This window comes from Dreissena polymorpha, chromosome 12 (genome assembly GCF_020536995.1).
Source record: "Dreissena polymorpha isolate Duluth1 chromosome 12, UMN_Dpol_1.0, whole genome shotgun sequence".
Classification (NCBI taxonomy): domain Eukaryota; kingdom Metazoa; phylum Mollusca; class Bivalvia; order Myida; family Dreissenidae; genus Dreissena; species Dreissena polymorpha.
Genome location: NC_068366.1, coordinates 4,860,864 through 4,880,140, shown reverse-complemented (window position 1 = coordinate 4,880,140; position 19,277 = coordinate 4,860,864). Strand labels below are relative to the sequence as shown.

Sequence of the window (19,277 nt, the reverse complement as noted above, 5' to 3'; positions counted from 1 at the left end):
AACTTGCAACATGGATAGATGGCAATATGGACATTATGCACGTCATTTCATTTTGTTCCTACGTCAAAAATTGTGGTTGCTATGGTAACCAAAAAATAAAAAAATCTGAAAATGGTGGTATTTCTGACAATGGTGGTGGAGCCGGTAGGGGACCATATTGCTTGACAATAGCCTTGTTTATCTTAATCTTTGAGCTGTAAGTCTTGCAATGTTTCTTTATTGCTTTTCTTGTTTAAAGGTCGCCGCCAGGTCACAGGTAAGGTGTGCTAGACGGAATGGCTTACAGGAATGTATCTCGCGTCATTGTAGCAAGTGAGCGGATGGGGGAGCTTGTTGATGGGTCAAGTGGGGCTCGATTGGTCATTGTCGGTTCTGGTACTACTTACATGTACCCCGGATACTCTAAAGTATACTTACATGTACCCCGGGTAAATATACTTATACGTACCCGGTCGATATAAGACTGTACCCGAGATGTATTCCTGCCCAAAATCCGATGTTGTAAAATGCGCTACCGATTACCGTAAAGCGATATTGTTTATCTTAAACAAACTTCTCTTTTTTTTTTAAACTGCATCAACATACTTTTTGAGTATGAGTTTCAATAATATAGATGCCATTTAACAGAAAAATGATATAAATGTGAACATAATTAATTAAAAAAAATAGCCGACAACGACCGATTTTTTTAGCGTTAAAATTCCCAGGTATGTTTAAGTATATTTACCGTACCCGGGGTACATGTAAGTATACTTAAAAGTACCCGAGGTACATGTAAGAAGTACCCGAGCCGACAATGACCAATCAAGCTCAAGTGGGGGTGGTGGTGGGGGGGGGGGGGCTTGTTTGTGGGTCAATGGTTTGGGTGTTCTATTATAAGGAAATGATTGTGTGATTTACAATTTACAGCATTAGGTAAGCTCTCAGAAATATGATTTATTCTGAAAAGTGGCATATATTTGAATCACCCTTTGGTCATGATTAAACCTTTATGGAGCTTGGTCAGAATGTTAACATCAACAATATCTAGGCCAAGTTCAAATCTAGGTCACGTTTGTCCAAACTTAAATCATCTGGTAAAATCTTAGAAAGCCCATATTTCCACTATAGAAGCCATATTAGAAACTTAATTTTGATGAAACTTGGTCAGATATCTTAAAGGGGCCTTTTCACAGATTTTGGCATATTTTGAAGTTTGTCTTAAATTCTTTATATTGATAAATGTAAACAGTAAACATTGGATCTTAAAATCTCCAGTAAAAAATCAAGAATGAAATTTAAAAAAGGAAAAAAATAGTAGCCGGTACCAGGGCTCGAACCAGTGACCCCCGGAGTCCTGGAGTAAGTCTGAAGTAAAAACGCACTAGCCCTCTCGGCTATTCCACCTGATATACAGTTGAAGTATTTTTTACATCATATAAGCAATCTTCGTAGTTTCGTAAATTTTAACGACAACAACAGAACTCTCCAAATTATTCAATCGTTTCGCGTTGCAACGCTTTATTATTTTTAGTTTTTCAAATCGTCAAAAGATACATATAATGGCTATATTAGAGTATGGTAAATGTTCAGTAATACTGTTTCCTCACAAATATCATAACTAAAACGAAAATTTGCGAATCTGAAACAACTTTTTTCAATTTTGTCAATTTACCAAACCGTGAAAAGATCCCTTTAATCTTGACAATATGAAAGCTTTGCTGGAATCTTGGTAAAGTGGGGGCCTAAAACCAGATCACCTGGTAAAATCTTCTATAATTAGTTTACCTTGAACCCTTGAGCCTGTTAGGGCAATAATGGCTGTTCTGTTTTCAAAACTGAAAAAAAATATTCCTCATTGTCAACATATGAGTCTGGCTCTGGCAAAAAAGGTAAAAAAAAAGGGTGCAGGATCAACTGGGTTCACAGGGGTTTACACATAGGCTGGACAGAGGATCAACGGGTTCACAGGGGTTTTCACATGGGCTGGACAGAGGATCAACGGGTTCACAGGGGTTTTCACATGGGCTGGACAGGGTGCAGGATCAACGGGGTTCACAGGGGTTTACACAGGGGCTGGACAGAGAATCAACTGGGTTCACAGGGGTTTACACATGGGCTGGACAGAGGATCAACTGGGTTCACAGGGGTTTACACATGGGCTGGACAGAGGATCAACTGGGTTCACAGGGGTTTACACGTGGGCTGGACAGGGTGCAGGATCAACGTGGGTTCACAGGGGTTTACACATGGGCTTGACAGAGGATCAACTGGGTTCACAGGGGTTTACACATGGGCTGGACAGAGGATCAACTGGGTTCACATGGGTTTACAAATGGGCTGGACAGAGGATCAACAGGGTTCACAGGGGTTTACACACGGGCTGGACAGGGTGCAGGATCAACGGGGTTCACAGGGGTTTACACATGGGCTGGACAGGGTGCAGGATCAACGGGGTTCACAGGGGTTTACACATGGGCTGAACAGAGGATCAACTGGGTTCACAGGGGTTTACACATGGGCTGGACAGGGTGCAGGATCAACGGGGTTCACAGGGGTTTACACATGGGCTGGACAGGGGTGCAGGATCAACGGGGTTCACAGGGGTTTACACATGGGCTGGACAGAGGATCAACGGGTTCACAGGGGTTTACACATTGGCTGGACAGGGTGCAGGATCAATGGGGTTCACAGGGGTTTACACAGGGGCTGGACAGGGTGCAGGATCAACGGGTCATAGGGGTTTACACATGGGTTGGACAGGGTGCAGGATCAATTGGGTTCACATGGATTTACACAGGGGCTGGACAGAGGATCAACGGGGTTCACAGGGGTTTACACATCGGCTGGACAGGGTGCAGGATCAACGGGGTTCACAGGGGTTTACACAGGGGCTGGACAGAGGATCAACGGGTTCACAGGGGTTTACACATGGGCTGGACAGAGGATCAACAGGTTCACAGGGGTTTACACAGGGGCTGGACAGAGGATCAATGGGGTTCACAGGGGTTTACACAGGGGCTGGACAGGGTGCAGGATCAACACGGTTCACAGGGATTTACACAGGGGCTGGACAGAATGAAAATACACTGTTAAGAACGTTATTTTTGCAAATAATCTCAAGTTATTGAAAGATGTTTGCAAAACTCTCAAGTGCATAGACAGTTTTTCGTACAGTTTGTGTGGATATCTTAAGATTTTAGAATACATTATTAAATAAGTCTTAAATCGATGCCAAAATTTCATGTTGCGTGAAGCATAACCTTGTTTATGTATACGACCCGTGTATCAAATTTATTGCCAAGAAACACAGGCTTATTAAATAAAGTAATTACGATATTTTTCCGATTGCAATAAGCCACATAAAAAATTGTCTTTTATGCAAAAGTTGAAATTCTTCAGAAAAATTGTTTTAAAAAGTTATTTGAAAAAATAAGCACCACATTGGGTGCTTCACATTGGGAAATAAGTGTATTTGATTGTTTGCTCCCAAATACTTAAAAATTGATAACTAAGTGTTGCCAAGTTGTTCATATTATATTCACTTAGGTTCAAGACAAAGAGCTGCATAGGAAAACTAACTAAATGTTGCATTTTATTCATAAAAAAAAATGAAACCTTCAAATGAGAATTTTTAGACAGCAATTGGCAAATTTGTAGTTTTTTTCTAATTGGGAAAGTGCCATTTCCTGGTACTGATTACCGGAATAAACCCTCTTCGGAAGAAACTCCCTTCGCTAAAAATGGCATAGCGGAATAAACCCCCTTTCACATTTTGCATACGCAGAATAAACCCCCTTCCATAGCGGAACAAACTCCCTTCAAGTTTTCAGACAGGCGGAATAAACTCCCTTCCTAAGTGTTATCCAAAATCCATTATTAAAGTGTTATGCGCATCTAACAGTATATGCTATGTTTAAAAGTGTATATCGCAACCGTTGTTTATTTTTGGTGTTTTCACTTCATATATACTTATATTTGTTAATGCAGCATCAACATATCTAAACAATATCCTGGAAAAAGAAAATAGTGCATTGGAATATAAACCGTATTTTCGTTTTGACAACTGACGACAGAAATGACTCGATGTACGATGTGAATCTTAATTTAGTTTTAGTGATGATTCATTCATACGACACACAGACACAATTTTGTTAAACGGATCATTTCGGCTTAGAGGAGTGGGACAGTCTATTGACCTGTTAATTCTTTTCAGCTTTAGCTCAATTCAACAGTGAAAAAAGCGCATATTATCATTTTAAATGAATGTGCGAAAATCGGATAAAAGAAGTGTACCGGCCTTTTGTTCACAAGTTGTTAATGATACACATTTAATAGTCAAGCTGTTAATCTCAAACATCGTTATCGCGATAAACACTGTGTTTGAAAGATACTTGGTAGTTAGAATTAATCAAGATGGTAATAAAACGATTAATTTATGATTTGGGAATAATAAGTATTAATTATTGAAGGATGAAATAAACAAAAATATAATATAATATTTTTATTTAATTACAAAGATCAAACAAGCATATATTTAAAAGCAATAAACAAATAGTTAATGAGATCATACTCATTTATTAACGATAAAACACAAAAATTAATGCATAAAAAGGCGTGAGGAAGCTTCAACACCCTTCCATAAAAATGCACAATTATAGCCTAATGCTATATCCAATGGCCTGCAAGAACTCGCGGATGGTCTTCTCCCCCTTTCAACAATAGCCAGTACATTAAAAGACATAATAAAATGCAGCAACGACAAATTAACGCCCCGAGCCGATCGTGACAAAGATATTACATACATATTTTCCTACAATAACCTAAGCATTCGTCTTTTTATTAGGATCGGAGTTAGTGTTCCTGTGTCGTAAGAATAGCTAGTGTTTTTTACGCATTTTATATAATTTCATAAATATTTGACAAAAGCGTGCTTATTATTGCTTGAATCCCTCATACTCATGATTTCATTATGGAAGGGGGTTTGTTCCGCTATGGAAGGGGGTTTGTTCCGCTATGGAAGGGGGTTTGTTCCGCTATGGAAGGGGGTTTGTTCCGCTATGGAAGGGGGTTTATTCCACATATGCAAAACTAGCGAGGGGGTTTATTCCATGTATGCAAAATGTGAAAGGGGGTTTATTCGGCTATGCTGTTTTTAGGGAAGGGGGTTTCTTCCGAAGGGGGTTTCTTCCGTACACCCCCGGTACTTAATAAAGAAGAAAAAAAATTGCTGATCTGTGATGACAATGTACGCACATGAATTAAGACCAGGTTCCCCAGGGCCAGAGGGGGTAATCACGTGATAGTCAAGATGGCGACATCCATACTGAGACAGTTATTTTTCGCGGTTTTATACCCTTTATTACTTCTGTTTATTTTTTAAATGATACTCACTTTCCAGCCATCACAGTAAAAAGATGATTAGCGTTTATTTTGTATATAAATTCGCTGTATATCTCGACTTTACTCGGTGCAAATTTGGAATGGGAAATACGGCGTACTTTTGCCTAAAATTGGGAAATTAATGTTGTTGACTTTATGCTTACAAATAATTTAATATTGATAATAAAAGTGATTTCAACATTACATTTGCTAAGTTTCAACAAAGAACTATAAGATTCGGAAATAATTTGACATGTTTAGAATTATTAAAAAAATAAATAAATTGGAAACCTTCAATTGGGAATTGTTAAGTCCCCTTTGGGAAAAATATATACTTTTTTCCATTTGTAATAGGTCCCTTACCGGACCTAAATTTGAACAAAAAAACACTGACTGTATATTCTGCCCTGCCTGTCTACCTTACAAACAAAGATCTATGAACATGACAGTGTTCACATGTAAAGAAACCATAAAGGCTAGCTTGTTTTAAATAATGTGTGTGTTTTAGTGATAACTATTTAATAAATGATATTATTTTGGTTCTTTTCAACGGACATTGGTGGAAAGACATGTCAGTATCATACACATTATTTGAACTTGGAGTTATTGTTAATAAGTATTGCTTGTGTGTTTACTTGAGCAATTTACAGTATTGTGCATCAATCTATATTTACTTAATGAATATTTATTAGATATTTATAGAGAGCATGCATGTAGAAAGGTCAAAATGTAGAACTTCCCATATTACATGCTTTAGTAATGCCTTTCGTTTAATTGTTTGTCAATGGAAACATCGCATTAATGTACATTTTTTGCATAAATTATTTCTAAGCTATTTATAGTAATTTATAATAACACCTTATATATAACAACATTAATTAAGGACAAATTAACATTAATTTTTGTGTTAATTATGCTGTCACGTTTAATAGCCTGTAACTGCTCTATGTTGCCAAGTGTTTGGTCTCACAGTATTAAATTTTTAATCAATTATAGGATTTAAGTTTTTTGGTCTCAAAAATCTCAAAAAGTATTTTTTCCAAATGATTTCTTATAATTCCCATTTGAAAGCCCCCCTCCCCTCCCCATCCCCAGGAAAATAAAATACAATTTGAACATTAGTTAATATAATTTAAAAAAACAACAACACCATTTTAATCAATTTTGAAGTATTTGTTTGAAAAAAAGACAATAACACCTATATCTCAATTTTAATCAAAACTACACATTTTTGCCCAAGCCAAATGGCCACGGAAAATAGTGGACAAAAAACTAGAATTGACAAAAAATTTAATTGTTTGTACAACTATTAGTTTGTTGATAAAAGGCAGCAAATCTTCAAACTCTTATAAGCTTTGAACGGCTAAATAACAACATATTTAGTTTTTTTCTTATTACATTTACAGCTCCTTAATAAGGTAATAGTTGCTTGCTTTTATAGTTCTTTCATGTTCAGTTTGAAGAGTTAGCATCTAAAATTATGCTGCTTGAAATAAATCTCCACCCTGTTAAAGCTTTTAACTCTTCAGCACTTATATACGTTTTTCACGGTTTGTAATCCCTTAGAAAGTTAAATTTGATTAAAGATTTTTCTTTCTAGATTAAAGTTTTAAAGCCTACGTTTCCAACCCTTATATACTGATGAGCGGCAAACATCATAAAACCTGAACAGACTGCGAGTTACTCGCAGGATGTTCTGATTTTATGCTGGTTGCAAAAGCCATTTTCACTTCTTATGAGGGAGAGGGTTAAAGAATTAACCGTATGCTGCTGTGCAGATAAAAAACTCTTGATTGCGCACTGTGTTTTTTAACCTTTTTATACGCCCGTTTGTCAAAACCTGACGTACTATAAGATCAACCATGGCAGGGGGCGGCGGGCAGGTGGCAGCGGGCTGCGGTTTCCACAGCAGTTTCCGCTCTCTGATTCAAATAGTTTACATCCGATCTTCACCAAACTTGGTCAGAAGTTGTATCTAGACTTTATCTAGGTCAGGTTCGAATGTGGGTCATGCAAGGTCAAAAACTAGGTCACGGTGCATTTTAAGGATTTGGCATGGTGTCCGCTCTCTAATTGAAGTACTTTTCATCCGATCTTCACCAAACTTGGTCAGAAGTTGTATCTATAAATATCTAGGTAAAGTTCGAATATGGGTCATGTTGGGTCAAAAACTAGGTCACGAGGTCATTAGTGCATTTCAAGCATTTAGCATGGTGTCCGCTCTCTTAATTAAAGTACTTTTTATCTGATCTTCACCAAGCTTGTTCAGAAGCTGTATCTAGACAATATCTAGGTCAAGTGTGAATATGGGTCATGCTGGGTCAAAAACTAGGTCACAGGGTTAATTAGTGCATTTCAAGGATTTAGCATGGTGTCTGCTCTCTAATGAAGTAGTTTTCATCTGATCTTCACCAAATTTGGTCAGAAGTTGTGTCTAAATGATATCTAGGTCAAGTTCAAATATGGGTCATGCCGGGTCAAAAACTAGGTCACGAGGTCACTAAGTGCATTTCAAGCATTTAGCATGGTGTCCGCTCTCTAATTGAAGTAGTTTTCATCCGATCTTCACCAAATTTGGTCAGAAGTTGTGTCTAGGTGATATATAGGTCAAGTTCAAATATGTGCTGATTAATTTTCAAAAATATATCATTTTGCCACTCATTGTTAAAAACCTTCAAAAGGGCAAATCTTGTGACAGTTTGGCATTCTTGTTTGGATTTATGTTGGGGCACTTCATGTCACGTAATTATGTATCGTTCTTGGAAAACACACAGTAACAACCAAAGTTCATTTCTGTTTTCATCGAGATTTATTTCTGTTGAATATTTTCTAACACAACGCTTCTAATGTTCATGAAGTACAATTTTACAGCGCGGCGGCCTATTGGCCGCCACATCAAGAAAGCGTGAACTACTCTACTCGATTGGCTCGAATGGGTCAAATGGCTCCAATGGCTCCTGGTCCGTTAAAATTACTCCGCTTTTATACCAATTTCTTACGTACTCGCCTAATTCATGACCCACGCCTGTCATCAAGTAATGGGCGTCAAACGTGTGCATACCGGACTTTTATGCCTCTGTACTCGCGGGTCTCCATTTAATTTGACATCTCCACTTTGTATTGCTTAATGTACCTACTAATTGTTTATATGCATTTTGCGAGTCACGATTCTTATATTTTTCTGTTCGTTACATATTACTGAAATATACCTATCGGAATGTCACTTCTTCCCGCTTAATGTACCTACTAATTGTTTATATGCATTTTGCGAGTCACGATTCTTATATTTTTCTGTTCGTTACATATTACTGAAATATATCTATTATCCGTTCATAAAATAAACTCATAATAATAAAATACATTGCATATACATTTTACTGAAATATACCCATTATAACCCGTTACATTACATTCAGAATGGGAATTTTATGACTTACGGGGATAATGTTGGCTTGATAAGCATGATAACATGTGTATATTCTCCTTTGTTATGAAACATTTATCAAATGCTTTTCTACATAATGCTTTTCTACGTATGGTATATTAGATTATGCTCAAACTTATTTAATGAAAAAAATGCTGGGATCATTGAACAAAAAACAACTCTTAGTCAAATTTTTGCCAGATTTATTATCTTTAAAAAAACACAACACTATTGAAAGGGAAATTTCAAACTTATCACACATTCCTCTTAAACTATCACTGGCAAAATTTTCTGTAACCCTGGCTGTATTCAAAGTGTGTAGGTTGTGGTTTTCTAGATGTGAAGTTATTGTTAAGTTTAAGTAAAACTTATAAATAAAGAAAATACCAGATACTTTTCAATCTTTTGCAAAAACAACTTTAGACAGATTGTTGCATTACACATTCAATTTGGTAATTTTAATGATTATTTAAAGCCAAGTATGTGATATTTATAAAACTTCCACATCTTAGTTATCAGTTGTGATTTTGCCTGTGAAAGGGTTTTGCATGGTTTATTGCATGAACGCATCAATGGTTATAGAATGATGATGTTGATTATTGGGCATGAAATATGTTGGTGTGTGACCTTAGGCGTTGGATTGATGGTAGGTTACATTTGCATCATTCAATAACAAGGTGGCATATAATATCACATGGGAAAGTAAATGTTTTTTTTTCTTTTTTTTTAAGCACTATGATGTAAACAAATACATGTCAGTGTTAAATTGTGATTTTTAGTTATTCCTAAATATGTTACTAAATGTTCTGTTTAATGTTACACACTTATGATCTCATCAACATCCTTTATTTTGCAATGGTCTCTAGTTTTCTCTACAGAGCTTTTATTTCTTGTTATTTCTAAGTTTTATTTTGCTGCTTGTCATTTTATCTTTTGTTAGTTAAAATATATTTTAATTTAGAATAGTCATTATGCATCTGCTTAATATGATGTCTGTTGGCAATTATTATAATTATTGGATATATTACACATTTATTGTCATACATACAATAGCCAATAATCTGATTTATTTTGTATGAACCTACAAAATCACAAAATGTCTTTTTCATTAACCCATTTATGCCTAGCGTCTAGAAAAAGGCCTTGGCAAACAGCGTAGACCCAGATAAGACGCCGCATTATGCAGCGTCTCATCAAGGTCTGCGCTGTTTGCTTAAACGAATTTCTGTAAGAAATATTCTAAATATTGAAATAATTATACTTGACATCCATAAGTTTGGAAATAAATTTAATTCAATTTAGAAGAAATTTGGGAGAGTCCACTAGGCATAAATGGGTTAAGGATAAATAAGTTTCAATAGATGTGCAGTTACCATAGTTATGGTGCATAGCAATGGAGAATTTGTTATAGTGATACAAATCTTGAAATTGTTTATAACCTATAGATGAGCAATCTTCTTATAACATACATTTTTCTTTAGTGTACAAGTGGGCTGGGGGCACATGTTAGAACATCACTCAGTGTACAAGTGGGCTGGGGGCACATGTTAGAACATCATTCAGTGTACAAGTGGGCTGGGTGCACATGTTAGAACATCACTCAGTGTACAAGTGGGCTGGGGGCACATGTTAGAACATCATTCAGTGTACAAGTGGGCTGGGGGCACATGTTAGAACATCATTCAGTCATGTGTACAAGTGGGCTGGGGGCACATGTTAGAACATCACTCAGTGTACAAGTGGGCTTGGGGCACATGTTAGAACATCATTCAGTGTACAAGTGGGCTGGGGGCACATGTTAGAACATCATTCAGTCATGTGTACAAGTGGGCTGGGGGCACATGTTAGAACATCACTCAGTCATATTAACCCTTTCTTGCTCAGAAGCAAATTAAAAATGGGCATAAAACCAGAACAGCCTGCGATTGAGTCGCAGTCTATTCAGGCCCTGTGTTCACAAAACGATTTTGCAATCGAAAATCCATTTTAACTGACATCGTTTTTCATTTTTATGCCCCCTCTCGAAGAAAAGGGGGCATATAGTGATCGGACTGTCTGTCTGTCCGTCCGTCTGTCTGTCTGTCCGTCTTTCCGTCACACTTTGCGTTTAGGTTTTGAAAAATGCTCATAACTTCTATGTCCCTTGAGATATAACCTTCATATTTGGTATGCATGTGTATGGACAAGGCCTTTCCATAAGCACACAAATGTTTACCCCTGTGACCTTAACCTTGAACTTAGGGTCCGCGTTTAGGTTTCGAAATCTGCGTTTAGATTTCGAAAGTGCTCATAACTTCTATGTCCCTTTTGATATAACCTTCATATTTGGTATGCGTGTGTATATGGACAAGGCCTTTTCATATGCACACAAATTTTTAACCCCTGTGACCTTTGCCTTGAACTTAGGGTCCGCATTTAGGTTTCGAAATCTGCGTTAAGGTTTCGAAAAATGCTCATAACTTCTATGTCCCTTGAGATATAACCTTCATATTTGGTATGCATGTGTATATGGACAAGGCCTTTCCATACGCACACAATTTTGACCCCTGTGACCTTGACCTTGAACTTAGGGTTCGGGTTTAGGTTTCGAATTCTGCGTTTAGGTTTTGAAAAATGCTCATAACTTCTATGTCCCTTGCGATATAACCTTCATATTTGTTATGCATGTGTATACGGACAAGGCCTTTCCATACGCACACAAATTTTGACCCCTGTGACCTTGACCTTGAACTTGGATCCGCGTTCAGGTTTCGAAATCTGGGTTTAGGTTTCGAAAAAGCTCATAACTTCCATCAAGCGTTTATAGGGGGCATAAGTCATCCTATGGTGACAGCTCTTGTTGCCTATCAATTACAATGGAAATCCATTGTCAATGACAAGCAAAATCGATTTTCTATTGCAAAAAATGTTTTGTGAACATGGGGCCAGGTTTTATGCTGTATGCTGCTAATCCGTATCTTAGTGTAGGAAATGAAAGCTTTAAAACTTAATAAAGGATAACAATGCCGTCAAAGAGTGTTTCTGTGTGGTGTAGGGGCTGATGTTTTCAGGGTGTACTGTTTGCAGGCACTCTATGTCGGGCCACTTTGACATGCGGGGCCGCAAGCTTCCCTACCCCAAGGAGCAAACCATGGCCACGCCCGAGGAGCTTGTCAAGACCTATGGTGGGGCCAAGAGTCGTGTCATCAAGAAGGTAGGGTGACCACAGCACTGATGGAAGTGTATAATGATACTTAACTATTTTATTTTGGGCAAAATTGTGGGCTGAAATTCAGTCAACATCCCAATTTCAAAGAGTATATATTTATCTCAAATGACTGCGTATAATTTCTCATGGAAAGGTTTTAAAAAGACAATGTTAAAAATAGAAAAGAAATCGCAACATTTAGATCATCAAGAAGGTACGGAGACCGTGCAATGGCATCGGTCACTAAGACTTTTTACTGGTTAGCTCATCTATTTTTTGAAAAAAAATTATGAGCTATTGTCATCACCTTGGTGTCGGCGTTGGCGTCCGGTTAAGTTTTGCGTTTAGGTCCACTTTTTTCATTAAGTATCAATGCTATTGCATTCAAACTTGGAACACTTACTTTAAACTATCATGAGGGGACTGAGCAGGCAAAGTTAGATAACTCTGGCATGCATTTTGACAGAATTATGTGCCCTTTTTATACTGAGAAAATTGAAAATTTTGGTTAAGTTTTGTGTTTAGGTCCATTTAATTAGCTTGGCTGTTTTTTGAGAAAACCCGAGCTATTGTCATAGCCAGCTCGTCGTCCACCGACTGCCATCTGCTGTCCGCCGTAGGCATCGTGCTAAAACCTTAACATTGGCCATAACTTTTTAAATATTGAAGATAAAAGCAACTTGATATTTGGCATGCATGTGTATCTCATGGAGCTGCACATTTTGAGTGGTAAAATTTCAAGGTGAACACCATCCTTCAAGGTCTAGGGTCGAAAAATCAAAGTCAAGGGAAGTAATAAGCTTTAAATGGACATAGTTATCTGACCTGCCCACGTATATATTTTTGTTAAATAAATCAAAGCGGCACAGAAGGCGGAATTGTGTTTCTGACAAACATATTGTGGTAAAAGGTCAACGTCAAGGTCATCCTTCAAGGTCTACGGTGAAAAATACATATTTAAATGAAGTAATAAGCTTTAAAGAGAGATAATTATTCAATACTGAACATAGCCACTTTATATATTTGGCATGCATGTGTATCTCATGGAGCTGCACATTTTGAGTGGTGAATCTACAGTCACGGTAGTGGCTTTTAATTATTTGCTACTAAAAAAAGAGATTTGTTAGAGACAATTGTTTTCAAGGGAAGTAATTTATATAATTATAAATCTCATTTTATATATTTCCTTACCAAGAATTGATTTTTTTTTTCACAGTAACTGTACAGATTTTTTTAACTGTTTACAGACCCCCCCCCCCCCAATTTGGATTGGACAAAATCCAAGGGAAGTAATAAGCTGTTAAGGGAGATGATTTCTATACCTGCCAAATGATAGATAGAAATTTTATTTCAAAGTGGCGCAGTAGGGGGCATTGTGTTTCTGACAAACCCATCTCTTGTTGGGTCACTAGGTCAAAGGTCAAGGTCACTGTAACCTCTAAAAAAAAAAAATTCTGACAAGCTTTCGCTTTTGTGTTTAGGTCCACTTTATTTCTAAGGTATCAAAGCTATTGCTTTCATACTTGCAACACTTACTAACTATACTAAGGGAACTGTGCAGGCAAAGTTATGTAACTCTGACTGGAATTTTGATGGAATTATTGGCCCTTTATACTTAGAAAATTGAAAATTTGGTTAAGTTTTGTGTTTTGGTCCACTTTACCCCGAAAGTATCACAGACATTGCTTTCATACTTGGAACACTCGCAAACTATCATAAGGGGACAGGAAAGGACAAGTTGCATAACTCTGGTTGTCATTTTTACAGAATTATGGCCCTTTTTTGACTTAGTAACTTTGAATATATGGTTAAATTTTGTGTTTAGATCCACTTTACTTCTAAAGTATCAAGGCTATTGCTTTCAAACTTCAAATACTTTCATGCTTTTATGAGGGTACTGTACCTGGCAAGTTGAACATTACCTTGACCTTTGAATGATCTTGACTCTCAAGGTCAAATTATTAAATTTTGCTAAAATTGCCATAACTTCTTTATTTAGGATTAGATTTGATTTGATACTTTGACAAAACAACTCTTACCTGACAAACCACAATTGACTCCACCCAAACCATCCCCCGTGCCCTCCCCCCCAAAAAAGTTTTTTTTATCTTAAAGATCTAATAAATGACCACCACATCCTAACACTATACCCCCCCACCCCCCCCAAAAAATTTTTTTTTTTTTTGAAACATGATTAAACAACACAATTTTTGTTTTGAAAAATGGTTAAAAAACACAAATATTGTTTTGTATTATTTTATTTTTGAAATACCGTCCAACCATCCCACCCACGAATCCCCCCCCCCCAAAAAACTTTTCTTTTGCATTTTTTTGCATTTTCGGAAGATAATGTAATCAATGACCACATCCCCACACTATACACCCTCTCCACTCCACCCCTCCCTCCTTTGTGATTGAAATTGAGATAGGTCCCTTCACCTTTAAAAAGAAAAATAGATGAGCGGTCTGCACCGGCATGGCGGTGCTCTTGTTTTGGGAATAGGTTTAGTAATGATCAAACAGGTTATTTGGTCTGTGAAAACTTTTTGTTTAGGAAAAATTAAAGAGAAAAAATAATTAATTACTAGACAGATGTAAAATGGTTTGAGTTTGTTATTTTTGAGATGTTTAACTGTAGTAGTAACCTCATGGTTGGCTAACATGAAAACTCTTATCATTAACTGATTACAGCAGATCCTTTGTCTAATCCAGGTGCTGATAGCCAACAATGGTATCGCCGCTGTCAAGTGTATCCGCTCGGTGCGACGCTGGGCGTATGAAATGTTCCGCTCAGAGAGAGCAATCAGATTTGTTGTCATGGTTACCCCAGAGGACCTCAAGGCCAATGCTGGTATGCACAATCTTGTGTTAAGGGTCATCCCTAATTAACATGTGCAAACTGCACGGGCTAATCTGGGACGACACTTTTTTGTGTGTCGCCTGACTATGGTCAGGGGACATATAGATGTTAGTTGCGTCGGTGGTGTCTGCGTCTGCTGCGTCACACTTTTCGAAAAAGGCTTATAACTTCTTTGTCTCTTCAGATATTGCTTTCATATTTGGTATGCATGTGTATCTGGACAACACCTTTCCATGTGCATACAATTTGTGACCCCTGTGACCTTGACCTTGAATTTGAGATCAGCGTTCAGGTTGCAAAATCTGTGACCGCGATTCGAAAAAGGCGCATAACTGCTGTGTCCCTTAAGATATTTCTTTCATATTTGGTATGCATGTGTATCTGGAAAACACCTTTCCATGCGCATCAAATTTTTTACCCCTGTGACCTTGAACTTGAGGTCAGCGTTCAGGTTTAGAAATCTGCAACCGCGATTCGGAAAAGGCTCATAACTTCTGTGTCCCTTCAGATATTCCTTTCATATTTGGTATGCATGTGTATCTGGACAACACCTTTCCATGGGCATACAATTTTTTATCCCTGTGACCTTGACCTTGAACGTTAGGTCAGCGTTCAGGTTTCAAAATCTGCGACCACGATTCATAAAAGGCTCATAACTACTGTGTCCCTTCAGATCTTGCTTTCATATTTGATGCAATTGTATCTGGACAACACCTTTCCATGCGCAAACAATTTTTGACCCTGTGACCTTGACCTTGAACTTGAGGTCAGCGTTCAGGTTTCGAAATCTGTGAACACTATTCGAAAAAGGCTCATACAGACTGTGTCCCTTCAGGTATTTCTTTCATATTTGGTATGCATGTGTATCTGGACAACACCTTTCCATGCTCATGACTTTTTTTATCCCCACCGAAATTTTTTTCGGAGGGGATATAGTAATTGGTCCAAACCATCTGTCCGTCCGTCCGGCTGAAACTTTGTCCGGAGCATAACTCCAAATCTATTCAATTGATTTACTTTAAACTTAGAATATAAACAGATGGCAACAAGGAGAAGTGCAGTGACCAAGAACCATAACTCTATCTACCTTAGTTTTTGAATTATCTCCCCTTTTATATCATTTTAAAGTAAATTTTTGTCTGGATCATAACTCTAAATCTACTGAAGGGATTTACTTGAAACTTGAAATATAAACAGATGGCAAATAGGAGAAGTGCAGTGACCAAGAACCACAACTCTATCTACCTTAGTTTTTTAATTATCTCCCCTTTTATTTGATTTTAAAGTAAATTTTTGTCCGGAGCATAATGAATTATCTTCCTTTATTTGTTTTTACAAATAATATTCTACACTCTAAAACAAATGTTGTCATACAAGCAAACACATTACGGCAGGGATTTGGCACTACTGTGACAAGCTCTTGTTAACTTGGGGGTCCGCGTTCAGGTTTCGAAATCTGCGACGGCGATTAAAAAAAAGCTCATAACGTCTGTGTCCGTTAGATATTGCTTTCATATTTGGTATGCATGTGTATCTGGACAAGACCTTTCCATGCGCATAAAAGTGACCTTGACCTTGAACTCTAAACAACTTATAATCAAAATGTCCATTATTTCGTCCAAGTGTTCGTAATCCTCAGTTACAGTGTACGCTAACATGATCCCATACCTCCTCCTCAGAGTACATCCGTATGGCCGACCAGTACGTACCGGTACCTGGAGGGACCAACAACAACAACTACGCCAACGTGGAGCTAATACTTGACATCGCCAAGCGCACACAGGTCCAGGCTGTATGGGCGGGGTGGGGCCACGCCTCCGAGAACCCTAAACTGCCTGAACTGCTGCACAAGAATGACATCACATTCATTGGTAACTAATTGATAATTCATTGGGTGAGTTTTCTTCTCTTTGCATCTAATTTCCTTCTTTTCAATGCTAAGATACCTGTAAAGAAAGTACTCAACATATTTTTCAAAATAGAAGTCATAAATTCTTTGCTGGCAAAAGTTTCTTGCGTCTTTGATACTGGTGAGTCTTATTCATGAGCAAAATTTACAAAGTCAGCATTGCAAGTAATAACCATGTCTGGTATTTTGTTTTGTTTTGCTGTTTTCATGAAACAATTTAATTTAACAACAAAATTTATTTCACTGTTTTATGTGGGCGCTGGGTGACAATTTAGGTATATACATTAAGCCTTGTCTTCTCAGGGCAAAGGTCATATCCCTATTTGTGTTCTGCAGGCCCCCCAGAGCATGCGATGTGGGCTCTGGGTGACAAGATAGCCTCCTCCATCCTGGCCCAGACCGTGGGGGTACCCACCCTCCCCTGGAGTGGCTCTGGGCTCAAGATCCCGTGGCAGGAGTCAGACACCCGCGGGAAGCCAGCCACAGTGAGCCCGGATGTGTACAAGAAAGGTAAGGTGTTCACTGCTTACAGCTGGACTACTTACTGATTAGTCTGGGCTATACTTCTCACTCAAATGTTGGGGTAGCTGATGCTGTTGGCGTTGGTGTCTGCGTAATTCTCTAATAAAAGTAAACATGCAACATCTGCATACCAGTCTTTCGATTAATGGTATTAATTTGAAACATTCACATGACTGTGTTAGATCACTGACAATGTTTCATAACTCTAACCTGCAATTGTTTAATATTTTTTCCTTTAATGTCTCCCTTCAAAGAAGGCTGCAATTAGCATCTGCATTATCTAACTGAAAAAAGTATCCTGTCACAGCAATAACTTTGCCATATATTGATAGATTTTGAAATAATAAGACAGCGTGACATATGTAATTTCTATCTCCCTACATTAAAGGTCAAGTCACACTTCAGAGATCAAACATCAAATTTGGGCATAAAATAGCTTGAAAATACTTTTCTTAAACATAACTTTCTATTATCTGGATGGTTTTGAAATAAATTGTAAATGTAAACCATTATAAGACACCATATCACTTGTAACACCCATCAACCTTCCTGAAGGTCAAGGTCACACTTAGAAGTCAAAGGTCAAATTTGGCACAAACAAAAACAGCTTGAAAATTATTTTATCACATGCCATACCCTGTTTCCCATGTATTGATGTAATATTACTAATACATATATTTTTATCTGACACATGTGTAATATACTTTTTAAGCGTTTTATTGGCTTATTTTCTTTCGATTGACCAATCGCATTTTGTTATTTTGCTGAAATGACCTTGCAACGTCAAATGACGTCACAAAATGTAAACAACATTTGGGATTTATCATTATGTTTGCGTAAATATTTTTTGTTATTTGCTAATTTAAAAGCATGTGATAAAAAAGATATGACACTGGTCAACTCGTTGAGGAAATTCGTCAGTAAGCTCGCCAAAGGCTCGCTTACTAATACTAACAAAATTCCTGAACTTGTTTAATAATATATGGTATGATATGACAATACGTGCCAGATCCTATATGTCTGATCTGTTTTGAATATTGCATATATTCTCACTCTTGGAGGAACAGGCCTGGAAATTTTTCATGTTCAATATTTTAATAGGATAGATTATATGAATACTTTTAAATTTAAATTAATCAATATTTAGCCACATTAAATGTGTATCTGTATTGAAAATAAATGCAGGGAATGATCATTTTATAGCATTTTTGCTGAGTGTTTTTAAATGTTTTATTAAAATGTAATATATTATTCAAATAATGTTGTGGTTTTTTTTCGAAGGGGATTTTTTTTAATGGGGGGGGGGGAAATATGTACATTTGATGGGGTGGAAAAATAGATAAAAATATCCCTTACTGAACACTATCTCCATATCAGTTTGTGTATCTGATATCTGGCTCCCAATTATTATATGATCTCTGGATTCCAGGGTGTGTGTCTGACGCAGACGCTGGCCTGCATGCGGCCCAGGATATCGGGTTCCCAGTGATGATCAAGGCCAGCGAGGGCGGTGGAGGCAAGGGGATACGCAAGGCTGACAACGCCAACGACTTCAAAAATCTCTTCAGACAGGTATACACTGTAACTGAGTATACAATAGGTGTTGTTCTGGGAAAACTAGGCTTAATGAATGTGCGTAAAGTTTGTCCCAGATTAGCCTGTGCAGTTTGCACAGGCTTATAAGGGACAACACTTTCTGCCTAAACTGGATTTTTTTAAAGAAGAGACTAACATTAAATGTTAAATACCATAAAAGACGAAAGTGTTGTTCCTGATAAGCCTGTACATACTGTTTGGGCTAATCTGGGATGACACTTTGTGTACATACTGTACAGGCTAATCTGGGATGACACTTTGTGTACATACTGTACAGGCTAATCTGGGATGACACTTTGTGCACATACTGTACAGGCTAATCTGGGATGACACTTTGTGCACATACTGTACAGGCTAATCTGGGATGACACTTTGTGTACATACTGTACAGGCTAATCTGGGATGACACTTTGTGCAC

The 19,277-nt window shown here is 37.6% G+C and overlaps 1 protein-coding gene across 3 annotated transcripts in view; it reads left to right on the top strand.

The window, feature by feature from the left end:
* Positions 1-19,277, top strand: part of LOC127852855 (acetyl-CoA carboxylase-like) — a 147,776-nt gene that overhangs the window by 36,731 nt on the left and 91,768 nt on the right. For 2 of the 3 annotated variants that reach the window (XM_052386865.1, XM_052386863.1), the window contains exons 3-8: positions 239-256; positions 11,852-11,978; positions 14,685-14,823; positions 16,512-16,703; positions 17,078-17,251; positions 18,693-18,835. In XM_052386865.1, coding sequence (XP_052242825.1) covers positions 239-256; positions 11,852-11,978; positions 14,685-14,823; positions 16,512-16,703; positions 17,078-17,251; positions 18,693-18,835 — 793 coding nt within the window. The remainder of the gene's footprint in view (positions 1-238; positions 257-11,851; positions 11,979-14,684; positions 14,824-16,511; positions 16,704-17,077; positions 17,252-18,692; positions 18,836-19,277) is intronic. The other variant, XM_052386864.1, reaches the window with a different exon arrangement.